Source organism: Microtus pennsylvanicus, chromosome 9, assembly GCF_037038515.1.
Source record: "Microtus pennsylvanicus isolate mMicPen1 chromosome 9, mMicPen1.hap1, whole genome shotgun sequence".
Classification (NCBI taxonomy): domain Eukaryota; kingdom Metazoa; phylum Chordata; class Mammalia; order Rodentia; family Cricetidae; genus Microtus; species Microtus pennsylvanicus.
In genome coordinates, this window is record NC_134587.1 from 2,073,943 (window position 1) to 2,086,787 (window position 12,845).

At 36.4% G+C, this 12,845-nt stretch overlaps 1 protein-coding gene across 1 annotated transcript in view; it reads right to left on the reverse strand.

Moving 5' to 3' along the window:
- The window catches only part of Fsip2 (fibrous sheath interacting protein 2), a 66,689-nt gene that overhangs the window by 27,328 nt on the left and 26,516 nt on the right, over positions 1-12,845 (reverse strand). Inside the window, exons 15-16 of the mRNA XM_075984384.1 lie at positions 11,340-11,373; positions 660-9,570 (exon numbers count right to left, since the gene is read on the reverse strand). Of these exons, the coding sequence (XP_075840499.1) occupies positions 660-9,570; positions 11,340-11,373 (8,945 nt within the window). The remainder of the gene's footprint in view (positions 1-659; positions 9,571-11,339; positions 11,374-12,845) is intronic.

Genomic DNA, 12,845 nt, shown 5'->3' on the forward strand with positions numbered 1-12,845 from the left:
AGTAGGATTTTCCTTTAATATTTCACAATTGTGAAATCTTAGTCTTAGCCAATATATTGAGAAAAACGGGTCTTCCATATTCAAATTTCTAAGTCATGTGTTGATGTCTGCCTTGACTGTGTATGGACACTAAGAGAACAGATGTTTCAGGTTTGCTGAAACATCCTGCTGTAGCTCCATGAAATGATTATTTAAAAGTATAACAAATCAAAATATTTGCTGCATTTTACTTGTAAGTCTAAAGATTTGTGTTACTCTATCATCTTGAATAAAATTACAAGTGTACCAACTCCAGAAAGAGAATGATAGGTTGCAGCTGCATAGGCATGTCTAAGTACTTGGCAAACTTTTCAATTCATAGTGCATGCTCCTCCAAAGTTCCCTACCCTAAATTTCTTTTCATTTTTTCTTTATCTGAAAGCCTAGAGGAGACAAAAACAAAACAAACCATATCTTTTATTTTTAATGCACTAACAGTTAACTTAGTGACATTTTTATACACCATGGAAATTTAGAAGTAACCAAATAGTTATTCTACAGTTCTAAAACTATTTTCAGAAAAACAAAATTAGACCCTCAGACAAGAGATCTTTTAAATATACCTTGTACTGTCTTCTTAAAATTATCTCAACTTAAAAATGAACTTATCTGTTGCTTACCTGCTGCTCTGGCGTTCTTTAGATGTGTGACCACAGACGTAGTGACATGTCTTGCCACCAAATGCATTTCATTTGGACCCAGTTCATGATCAACAAAAGCAATCTTGTCAGTGTCTTCCAAAGCCTCTGCTGTCATATTGGGGCTTTTATTTTCCCATTTGTGTAATAAAGAAAGATCCCCTTGGCAGGCTTCAAGACCTTTACTTTTTTCATCGTCTATACAGGGCATTCGTTGACACCACATTTGGAGCAAATTTTTCTCATTCTTTTGTCCTCCATATACTGCAGACAAAGGATTTTGTCCTGACATAAAAAATGGTCTCATGGTCTTCGGGCTTTCTTCAGGGTATGGCTGATGAGGAAAGCCATAGCTCGAGAGCACTGCGTTAACAATATTATCTGCTGCTACAGATATTTTGAGTGGGGAAACATTTGTCTTAATTTCACTTGGCTCTATTGGTTTTGCAGTCTCATAATGAAAAACCCTTGGGTTTTCCCCTTTCCCCATTTCAATGAATGACATCACTTGTTTCAGTGATTCTTCTGTGGAATCATTTGCTTTCTTAAACAATTTTTGTAACACACTGCCTTCAGGGAGAGAATTGTTACCTTTTGTGACTTCCTCAAAAGGTCCAAAGCTGGATTGCCTTTGACTCTGGTCTTCTTCTTTGTTTCTAGAACATGATGGCTCAGCTTTCGAATTGGGCCTTCCCATTGACTCTGGGCTTTTATCTTTTTTTTCCACACAGGAACTTGTGTGTGTGGGTGAATTAGGTTTCATCCCATCGTTTTCTTTTATATCATTCTCTGAACTAAGCCCCAAGCCAGATACACTCCTTTGTGGAACATGACTCCTCACACTGGTGTTTCTCACCTTTGATGTAGGCATTTTCACGTGAGATGAAAATTCAACCTGGTTAACAATGTAAACATTCTCAGTCCTTGTGAACCAGCTTTTGTTTGGAAGGTTTGTGATCAAAGACTCACTGAAATGAGTGCATTGGTCTATCAGTGTACCAATGATCTCACTTGCGGCAATGTTCTCTTTCAATATGCTGAGTGGATATGGCTCCATTTGGCTTATTTCTTTGTCGAGCTTATTCTTGATTATACTAAGCATGTCACTGACAGTAGTGACTGAATACCGAAGTAACTCCGCATGGAATGAATGGACCTGGAGGAGTGTGTTCTGTACATTTTCCTTGGCTAGAGCAGTACTTGGCTTGAGTTCATCACTAAACTTCCTAAATGGTTGTAACTTTGGCAACATTTTTTTGCTTAATTGTCTCTGTTGCACTTGAAAAAGATTGTCTATAGGCATTTTCACTATTTCAGAAAACTCATATTTAGAGATATGCTTAAACTTCAAGTCCACAAACGACTCTAACATGTTTAAGACTCTTTCTACAATCTCTTGCACGATTTGGTGGCTCATAGACACTTGATCTTTCATCTTCGTGTTGAAAGTCTGCATGCCACTGAGAATGTGCTTGGTTGGAGCACCATGCTTACTTTTAGCAGCAATGCGTTCCTTCCTACTTGGTTGGATCCCCTTACTATCTTGAGTAGGTAGCTGAGACAAGAAGCACAGCTGTAATTTTTCAAATAGCATTTCAACAATTTCCCGTCCAAACATATTGATTTGTGATTTTGTATCCTCAGCTCTAGTAGATCCACCTTTAAAGTGATCATAGAATCTGTTTTCACAATCTTCAAGAGGTGGTAAATTTAAAAGCGAAAGTGAATACTCCATGTCTTTTGCTTTAATTGAAATTTCGGTCAAAATGTTTTCAGCTACGGTTAAAAGTTTAGACTTTTCATTTCCTGTATCACTTGTTTCTGTTTGCCATTTGTCAAACATTTTTTTAAAGATACCTTCTTTAGGAAAAATCTGTTCTAGCTGCGAGGAGACATTTTCTAAGTAAAAACACGCCTGCTGCTCAGGTGGGAAGCCTGCACCCACATTTTGCTTTGGTTGGTGGAAATCACCTAGATTTGAGACATTACTTGGAGAAGCCAAATCGTGGTTGTTTGTGGCATATAATTCTTGCAATACTTCATTAATAATTTTTCTTGCTTCAAAAATTTGATCAGTGGGAAGTGCTTTTGTATTTAACGTGGCTCTTTTTTGTGCTACTCTTTCAAGTTCTTTCATAATTATTTCTAAAATATCAGTTATTATATTCTTGGCATAAATTCTTAATTCTGAAGCTGGTAGCTTGATTTTCAGTATGGTTTGGGCGTCCGCTGTTGGTGGAGTTTGTGGCAGCCCAATGGCAGTTTTGGATCGCTTCTCTCTGGGAGACTTCTCTCCAGCACCTAATTTGGTCTTGCTTCTGGACTTAGTACTGCAAATGCCTAGATGCGGTTTTGTTTTTAATTTAGAGAAGGAGGTAATTTTTGACCTTGCTTTTAAACTTGTTTTGCACCCTGGCCTAGGGCTGTTCTTAGGGCTAAGTTTAGAATTATGCAGCCGAAGAAGGTACATGTCATCATAACTACCTTCAGGGGGAAATTTCTCTTCCAGATGCAGGGAAACAAAATTTGACAACTTATCAAGAACTATTTGAACTAAGTATTTTCCAATTTGCAGTGGTGAATATGGCAAAAAAGCATTTTCTAACACCAGAACATTTAAATTATCTGCATAAAGGTGCACTTGTGGTACCCCGGTTCTAGGGGAATTACTTCTCTTCCTTATGGGCTTATTTTCTCTAAAGCACGGTGGTTGGGCTGATGAGATGTCATTGTTGTCGCCCATTTCTACCTCTCTCCAGCTTTTAGTTTTTTTGTACAATGATGTCACAACTACAGAGTGCATTTCTCCCAAAATATTTTCAAGTATATCATTTGATAGGCTGTTAATATGAGACTGAAAGAATCTCTTCTGTGTTATATTTGATGTTTTACTTTTAGGTTTAGACACAATGTAGGGCATTTCATTAAATGGCGGCAAGTGGCCTATGATTTCCATTATGTTTTGACTCAGCTTCTTCAAAACCTCTTCTACTGCACTGAATATTTCAGTTTTTTCTCTTGGTTTTGATTCTCCTTTTCTCATAAATACTTCTTCCAAGACAGCTCTTTGGAGTTCCTTTTCTGTTGTTATTGGGTTTTCTCCTAAGGGGTCATTTGTAAATGGTGGTAATGTGGTCGTTTTTTCCTTTCCTTCGTATCCCAGTAAGACTTCATTTGGTATGGTTAACTGGGAACACCCAGGCTTCTCTGGTGACGATAAAATACCACCCCTTAAAGATCGTTTGTTGTGCAAAATTTTTAGGATGCTATCAACAATTTCACTCACAATGACATTTTTTTGAAATAAAATATTGTTTGAATATGTGTGCACACTTTGCATCTCTAAGTCTAAATCATTTTTAATGATCTTCAAAATAGCACTGGCAATGAAATCAGCATAGTCCTTAAGGCCAGTTTGTGATAAGTGGGTTGTGGTTCCAAAATTTTCTCTACAACTGGCAAAAACAGGTTCTGCAAGCTTTTGGCTAGGGTCTGTTTTGGTGGTTGATAATTTTAGGACATTCGCATCAGATTCAAATTTATCTGATTCATGAAAAAAGCTGTCATCTTGTTTACCATTTTCAAATGCTGGGCTAACAAATACATTTTCTTTATTAGACTGAGAGGCAGGAGTCATTAATGAATTTATTCTTTCTGTGGCAAAAGACTGTAACCGATTAAAAATAGTCTCCGTAATGAAGTTCGCATTTTCCTCACATGGGTCAGGCGCAGGTTCCCTGGTGTCTTCATTTCTCTCCTCATGCACCTTATAAACATCAGCTTCAGCTAAATTCTTATGTTTTGGGTGTAAAGAATACCCTGGTTGTTGGCCCTGTGATTTTGGAGACATATCATAGAAGGCCAATCTCGAGGAAGAAGAATCCTTTGCATTTATGACAAGCATGACCAAGGAACTAAGGTTATGAAGCACAATATCCACTATATCTTTGGATACCAAGATGACGTCTGTCTTAGGAACTGACACTTTAGGAGTAATATTTGTACCCGTAACAACTGGTTCGTAATTTGCTTCTGAGTGTTTGCTAGGAATACTGTATTGCAGAGTGGGCGTGGCAAATGAGAGATTATTCTGATATATAATGTTTTCATAAATATCACATAAGATTCCTTCAATGGTGTCTTGAATTTGAAACTCAAGTATTTTTCGATATTCTGCCTTATTGACTAGCCTTTCAATAACTCCTTCGTGCCGATCTGAAGAGTTTTCTCTGTCGGAACTGGTGCTCTCACACTTGCCTCTGCATGACACAATATCAAGCACTGTGTTAACAACCTGACTTGCAATATTCTCAGAAACCACAAGGTTATTTGTCAGGAGAGGACTTTCTTGTTCTTTATCCAACTCATGTTTGATACCTTGTAAAATTTTCCTAGCCACTTCTTTTGCGTAAATATTTAATTTGGAAAAAGACAGTTGGCACCATGACTCCATCTGTCCCGGGTTACTATGACTCACTGAACAACAGGGAAATTGCTTATCAGAATGAGAGTCTTCGCCTGATAATGTTTGTCCTACCATTCCCTCTTCCTGCTGTACTGCCAAAGTCACTGGGACTTTGAAGTCGACTTGGGGATGAAAGAGAGATTCTACTTTGGAAGCAGCAAAAGTTTCTAAATTTTCTAATATTGCCTGTACAATATCTTCAACTACATTTATTTTGGTCTGTCTGTCAACATTCCAACTCGACTGGATATCACACGGATTTTCGTTTAAGACACGGACAGGTCCGTTTCCTGGATAGGCATGCTCACGAAAGGAAACGTTGGTTGAAAAGATGATGGTTTCACAACTGTTTTCACTTACATGTTTTTCTGTCGTGGCAGCTGAATAAAGCTTGTGAAATACGGTCCTGACAACATCATTTACCACTACAGTCACATCTGCATCAGACACTAAAGGGGCCATCAGCGGATCCATAAATTGAGATGTTTGAGTAGTTGATACAGGAACCTTATAAGGCATACCACTAAAATGAGGATGTGAGATGGAAATAGTATTTACTTGATTGATTAAAGCACTTTGAAAAATTTCATTCAAAATATTTCTTATAATAGGAACAATCGGGGATTTGTGTGGTTCTTTGAGTTTCACTTCAATTTTGCTTAAGGTTCTTTCTAGAACCCACTGGTCAGTACAAAAGGTCTGAGTTTCTTCCCTGGATGATGTTATATCTCTGATAAATTCTCTATTTTGTGTGTCATCGTCTAGAAATGACTCTGATTCAGCTCCTCCAGGAAGGAAATTTCCATAAACTGGTTGATATCTGTAGTTTTCAATGCCTTTGCTCTCAGATTCAGCTTCAGTGAACATATCTTTAGATACTACATCTAAAATTAAATCAACTATGTTTGTAAGCATTTGTGTCTCCTGTGGTGAGCTTTTTATATTTTCCTTACAATCTGATGGGTTAATATTTAATTCTGTTTGAATGGCTTTCAGAATAGCGCTTGACACCCTCTTTGCTTGAGTGTATAAAGTGGACTGCAGTGATTTATCATGGGAATCTGTGGGACAAGTTTTGCTTTCAAGTTCCCAACCCGTCTCATTCTCTTTCTTATCTTCATCATTGAGACCACCAACATTTTCCATGTTTCCACTGGCAAACCCTTCCAATTTAGTAAAAACCATGTTCAGAATATCTAAGGCAACGGTCTTCAGTTTATTTGGACACATTTCTTTTGAGTTCTCAGTTTTTGAAGACCCTGGGATATCGCCTTTTGCTTTGTTTTTGGTGGTGTCTTTATTCTCCATCATCATTTTGGAAATTATGTTGGAGATGATGTTCGAGCATTTGGCCATTTCCTCCAAAGTTGAAGCAAATGATAGGCTATCAGTGTCAAGGGATTCTGAGGTAGTTTTCAATCCAGAATTTACAATGTTGCTCTCTATGTCGATATCACATAATTTTGCAAGGACGTATTCCAGAATTGCTTTGGAAATGGGTTGAACATTAGATAGTGTTGGAGGATCCTTAGTTGACTTCTCTGTGCTTTGCTTACTACAAGATGATTGAGAATCAGGCTGGGAACCTGTGAGTTTGCTTAACATTTCATGCAGTGTTTTTCCAATTTCTTCTAACACCTGCAACTTGGGATTCTCTTTCAAATCCTTTCCATTAGTGGCACTGTGGTAAAGACAAGGTGTAGCCAAGTATCGTCGAAAAGAATTTTTATCCTGCTTACTTGACAAAATGTTTTGTTTATTAACATTGTCAGACCCACATAACATTGTAGATACTGCCTTGTCTGTAGAAGTTGAAGTACTTGATTGATCTTCATTTGTACTTGCTATCATTTCACAAATACATGCTAGTAATGGACTTTCCATAATGTCATTGACACTTTTGACTTGGGAGTCTATTGCTTCATTGGAATCAGCAAACATCCCTTTGCTTGTACGACACTTGGTATGGTCTGCCTCCCTAAGATTTGGGATTATCTTGCTGAGTTCTAGTTCATTCTGTATAGCATCTAAAACAATGTTGACTATTTTCATTGTGTAAGTACTAAGTTGAGAATGTAATGATTTCTCTGCCAGTAAAGATTCTTTACCTATCTGCAGTTTTGGACAAATAAATAACTTCAGCCTTTTGAAAATTGTATCAATGATCTTATCAGTAATATCATTTACACACTTAGGTTCACATCCTCCAGATCTTAACTGGGAAGACTTTTCCATCTCTACACTGAGTGAGGATAAATATTTCATTTTCTTTTCACTGTCAAACCATACTTTGAATGGCGTTTTATTTGGTATTTCTTTTGCTGTTTGGGGAGTATCAGAATGATCCGGACAAGTTTGATGAACAGATGAAATGGCATTTTTAATAGTTTTAGGAATGTACTTTGAAGCCTTATGAAGTATATTTATCACAGAATCTGTTATTTCATGTGCAAATGCACAGATTTCTGACCCCGAGAAGTGCTGTTCCATCCATTCTTGATCTGATAGTCCTTGAGACTTTTCTGAGACAAAAGCAGAGGTTTCTTCATCAATTTTGCTTCCTGGGTGATGAGATGAAACCGAAGACATGTCCTTGAGCATTTCTGTTAAAATGTGTTTGACTATGTTTTCTGAAGCCTTTTGTATTTGATACTTTTGATCTTGGCTGAAAATTGAAGGATCATTAGTCAAGCAGTGTTTTGTCCTTACAATGTCTTCACTACTAAGAGATAACTCCAACTTTAATCCACAGTCATGAGATCCAACTTTACTTTGACATGTAGGTTTTGTTGGTAGTTTATGACTTCTTTGGGATTCAAAATAAGTATCCCTTTTTGTAGGCCAGTGATTAGGAACCTGCTCTTGTGATTTTATTTTTTCATCAGTGAAGGATGAATGAAGCACACTTTTCACAAGGTTATCTATTTCCTCGTCATCGTCTTCAGAATAAAGAACCATGCCTGGGACATTAACAGGGGGAAATGGTTTTTTAGTTCTAAGACCATTAAAGGTCCTTGCGGCAGTGAGTCTATACTTTTCTTCAGCATCAGGAAGATTTCTTACTCTGGGTTGCCTATGTTTTTTAACATCTGCTTTTGCTGGCACCCGGTGAAGCTGAGTTAAGACATCGTCCAGTAGCTGAAGAAGTACTACTGTTTCTTCAGATGCAATAAGTCTCTCATTATTAAGTTCAGTTTGTACATAGCCTAGTATAGTGCTTATTGCTTCTTCTACATAACCAACTAGAGAGGATTGTGAAAAAATATTTGATATTAAGTTTTGTATCTCATCTTTCACAATTTGATTAGCAGCATCAGATTCAGAACTAGTCTTTTGGTCAGTTTTTTGATAGAATTTATGTGGTGGCTCTGTCTTAATTTGTTGATGGAAATGTTTAGTTGTGTCTTCAGGAGGAAGTTCCCTTTTCTTATAAGATGCAAGAGTCATCAACTTCTCTAAAATGGCATGCACCATGTCATCTGCCACATCACACATTGGTTCCACGATGTAAGCCAGCGTTTCTTCTGAAGTCTTTGTATCCAAGGATGAGTAATATTCACCACTAGATGATAAAGTGGGTTTAGTATCGATGGTCAGATCTTCTTGTGAAATTATCTGCACACACTTTCTCTCAACGGCCGACTCCAGCTTTTCAAGCATGTTTTCCACAATCTCCGAAGCGACTGAGCATATGTCAACGTTTGAGAGCGTGTCCTCCCTCTCTGTGTCACATGGGTCCACAAAGACCTCAGCTGTCACAGAGGAAAGAGAAGGAATGGCCTGGGTTAAGTCAGACATGATTTCTTGAAAAATACTTTCTAAAATGAGCTGCGTTTCTCCTTTCAAGTGACATTTAAAGTTGACAAAAACGTTCTTTAGATTTTTCATCTGATCCATGGCCTTTGATTTTTTATCATACAGAAACGGGCTCTCTAAACTATCTGTTTCTGTGGTAGCATCTTTAGATTTCTTGGTGCTGGTTTCTAACGATGGTAAAAGTTGACTATCCGATTTGCTGCTTCCTATCTTAGGAAATGGATATTCCAAGCTGGTTTTGTTGTAATTGACTTGTGAGGATATCGATTGTCCTTTCACTTGATATGTTTTGCCAATAACTGTTTTTTCCACGTGTGCTGAAGGGGGTTTCAAAGGCGTGGGTGGTTTCTTGACTGGCATGTCACCAGCAAACATGCATGGCTCTGCTTGAAATGTTTTAGGCGTGAAGCTTCTGTATGTAAAGCCCTCACTGCACGTACTACAGAAGCTTGAGCTATCCGAAGAAATGTCTGAGTCATCGGACACTGGATAAGTACTACTCTGTACTCTTTCTTCATATTTTATGATGGCTGGATATAATATACTGGTCACTGTAGCTACAACCCACGTCATTATGTTTTGAATTATGCCATTTAGTTCATCAGAAGTTATCTAGAAAGAAGATATTCAGATAAAAGAATTCATATAAACATTTATTCCATATTTGGAAGATATGGGGATAGCATTCAATTTTCATGTCAAACAATTATATGATAATAATAATATCATAAGTAGAATACCAGCACCATTTATAAACAAAATAAAGACAGAATATACTCATAATTTCAGACTGTTTTTAAACTGCTTTACTTCATACCAGATAGAAATATTTTGAGCATAAAATTTCATTTTATTTATATACCTTAAGAAACTATAAAATTATTTCCCAACATTCATAACTTGAGTAAATATCTTTATATTTAAAGTTATCAAATCGCTATTTAGTCACAACTCACAAAATGTTTTAGAAAAAAATGTGATATCGAGCTGTGATATATTTTGAAAACAGATAAATTTGTTTCAAAGTATTTCTCCAAAAAGATACAGTAAAAGTATTTTTAATTCTTCAGAAGCATTTGTCTAACTTCTATATCAGGATGAAAAATAAACCATCTTAGTATCTATTCCATGCCATAATAATAAGTACACAGTCTGTTTTTATGGAATACAGAATAAGTACCTTTTAAACTAGCTGTGTAGCTAACATGACTTATCAGTAAAAATGATCTAGGAAAGCAGAAAATAGATGAATGAAAATGCAAGACATGATAGAAAGGCTGGCAGGCTGTTCCCATCCAAAATATATCTACGGTCAACATCACAAGAAAAGATCAAATCTTTGTAGCACCCTCTCTGCTGATCCATTTTGAAGCTCATAGGAAGCGCCTAATGAAAGGCCACTCAGCTCTAATCCCCCAATTCCTTAAAATAGTTTTTCACTACTATTGTAGATGATGACTAACGTCTTGAGAAGCACAGATCGAGACAAGTATAAAAATCTAGGTTACATAAATATACCCTTAATTGAAAGTTCCATTAATAAATTATAAATTTTAAGATAGGAGATACTTATTCTAAATGAACAATACTGAACATACACATTAAAATATCTAATGTATTTTCTTATACAAGATATAATGAGCAACAGAACCATACTGATGTTCTTAAACTAGGTGAAGTATAAAGCATTACCAATTGTAATATAAAAAAGGCAACATCTAAAGTTTTGCATGTAACAAAATGAGGTTGAAGGAATCTTAGTTCTTCCATTTCTTTCAATTATATTAAACAGAAGCCCTATGACTTATTAACTGTTCAGGAATCAATGGGAAAAGACCAACTGCTGTGATCTTACTCAATATCCCTGACTACTCGGACTAGACAGGGTTAAATGTTATTAAAATATTCCTTCTTTTATTTTCATGCCTCAAGTCTCAGCTCACAGGTGAGCAAGTACCTTTACCTGTGCTCTTTGGTAGCAGGTTCTTCCTATGAGAATTGCTAGAGATGGATTCAGGTATCTCAACTCATTCTCTCTGGAGTTCAACATCAATATCTGCAAAGCTACACTGATTAATAATATCTCATGAGAGATGAGATCCTGTTCTCTCATTCTGCTTCTCAGGGCTAGGTCCCTGAATGCTTCTCCGTGTTATACCCAAGAGACTGTCCTAAAGCACCAAGAGTATTTTTTGATAACAACTTTACACTAAAAGGAAACTATTAAAATTATCTAAAAGTTAACTTCTAACACAAGAAAAGACAAAGGGTATGGCCAACAAATAATAGCAGATAATTATTGGCATCTGAAATACATTTTTTTCTAGAATGGCATATGGCAATTAGTATACTGTCTTATCAGTAAATTTTATGATACATACTTTATCCTGCAAGCAATTCTGTAGATTTTGCTGCCTGTAAAGTTAAGAAATAGTTATGATTTGTTAAGTTAGAACACATAATTTATAAAAATGCTTTTAAAGTTCATATTACTTATTGTTTCTTTTTTATGAGAGTTCTACATAAACACAAAATACCCTAAACTTTGCTTTGTTCTCTTGAATGTTCTTATGTAATGTTTTCCTAAGATATGTGCCTTTAGACTCAAAAATGTGCTTTATTTACTCAGGAGAGTAGAACAACAACATATCACATAAACAGCCTGTGTCTGGTAGTTGGAACTCTGATAAACCTTTGATATGTATGTTTTCCGGTTCTCCAGAGATTAACATAGGATAAGAAAAAAAGGAAAAGAAGACCAGTCTATCCTATCTGCTCACAGAGACAATGGAGTAATGGCTTTTATGATCATAGCTCTCTTGTGTCCCTTTATCTGCATTTTCAGATCCTAAAGTCCCATCCTCCTTTTGCTACATCTCACAGCAGAAAGAGAACGTGTGGACTACTGTTCACTACCTACTGGCTAGAATCATGGGTTTCTGGCTGCATTCAACGCTAGCTTCAGTCATCATCAAGCAATGATGTGATGAACACATCCTTTCATGTGTTGTAATTAGATTTACTATTATATACTAAAGGGTAGATTTATAAAAATGTGTAAGAACGCAATAATTAAAAATTATGTTAAATAAGTCTAGACATCTATTTCTAATCATTCCAAACACGAACTATTTGCCTAATCTCGTTCTAATACATTCCAAAATTATTTTTCTCAAAATCTAAAACAAAATGTGGAAAAAACATCTGTTTAAATACTGCAACGTACCTGTGTGGCAACAAAACAAAACAAAATACTTCAATAGTTTCAGCTCAGGAATGTTTTTGGGAGCATGGCATAGGAGCTGGATTTTCAGCTAGATAGGGGACTGAGGTAGAAAGATTGAGTTCATGATGAGTTAGGCCAGGACTAAGGCAGGAGAGAGGAGGAAAAAGAGAGAGAAGAAACAGGTGAGAAAGATGCTTGAAGAGAGGAAAGAAACAGGAGAGGGAGGTGACAATAGTCCATAGACTAGAACTTTTCTCAGATTTAGTTTGTTAAATAAACTCCAAGTTCCAAACATTCCTTCTTTTATTTATTCAACTTTGGTTGTCTAAACTTAACTTTTTGTTTACTTTTTCTGTCTTAAGGCATAGACTAGAGTCCTATAATTCTCTACACTGACAGTATACCATGTGTCCAAACAGGGAGCAAAGACCTCTCAGAGACCTCTTCAGAGACATAAAGAAATGACTGAAAAGACAGAATTAAATATTGACTCTATTAAGCTGCCAGTGTAGCTGAGTGAGTGGTGCCTAGCATGAGCGAGGCACATCACTAAATCCCCAGCACCCTCCACAGAAGTAACTGTTTTTTTTAAGCGAGCTATAAAATCAAAGATAATGGAAAAGTAAAGACATCCAAATATCATTCTTTTCATAAAAGAAAT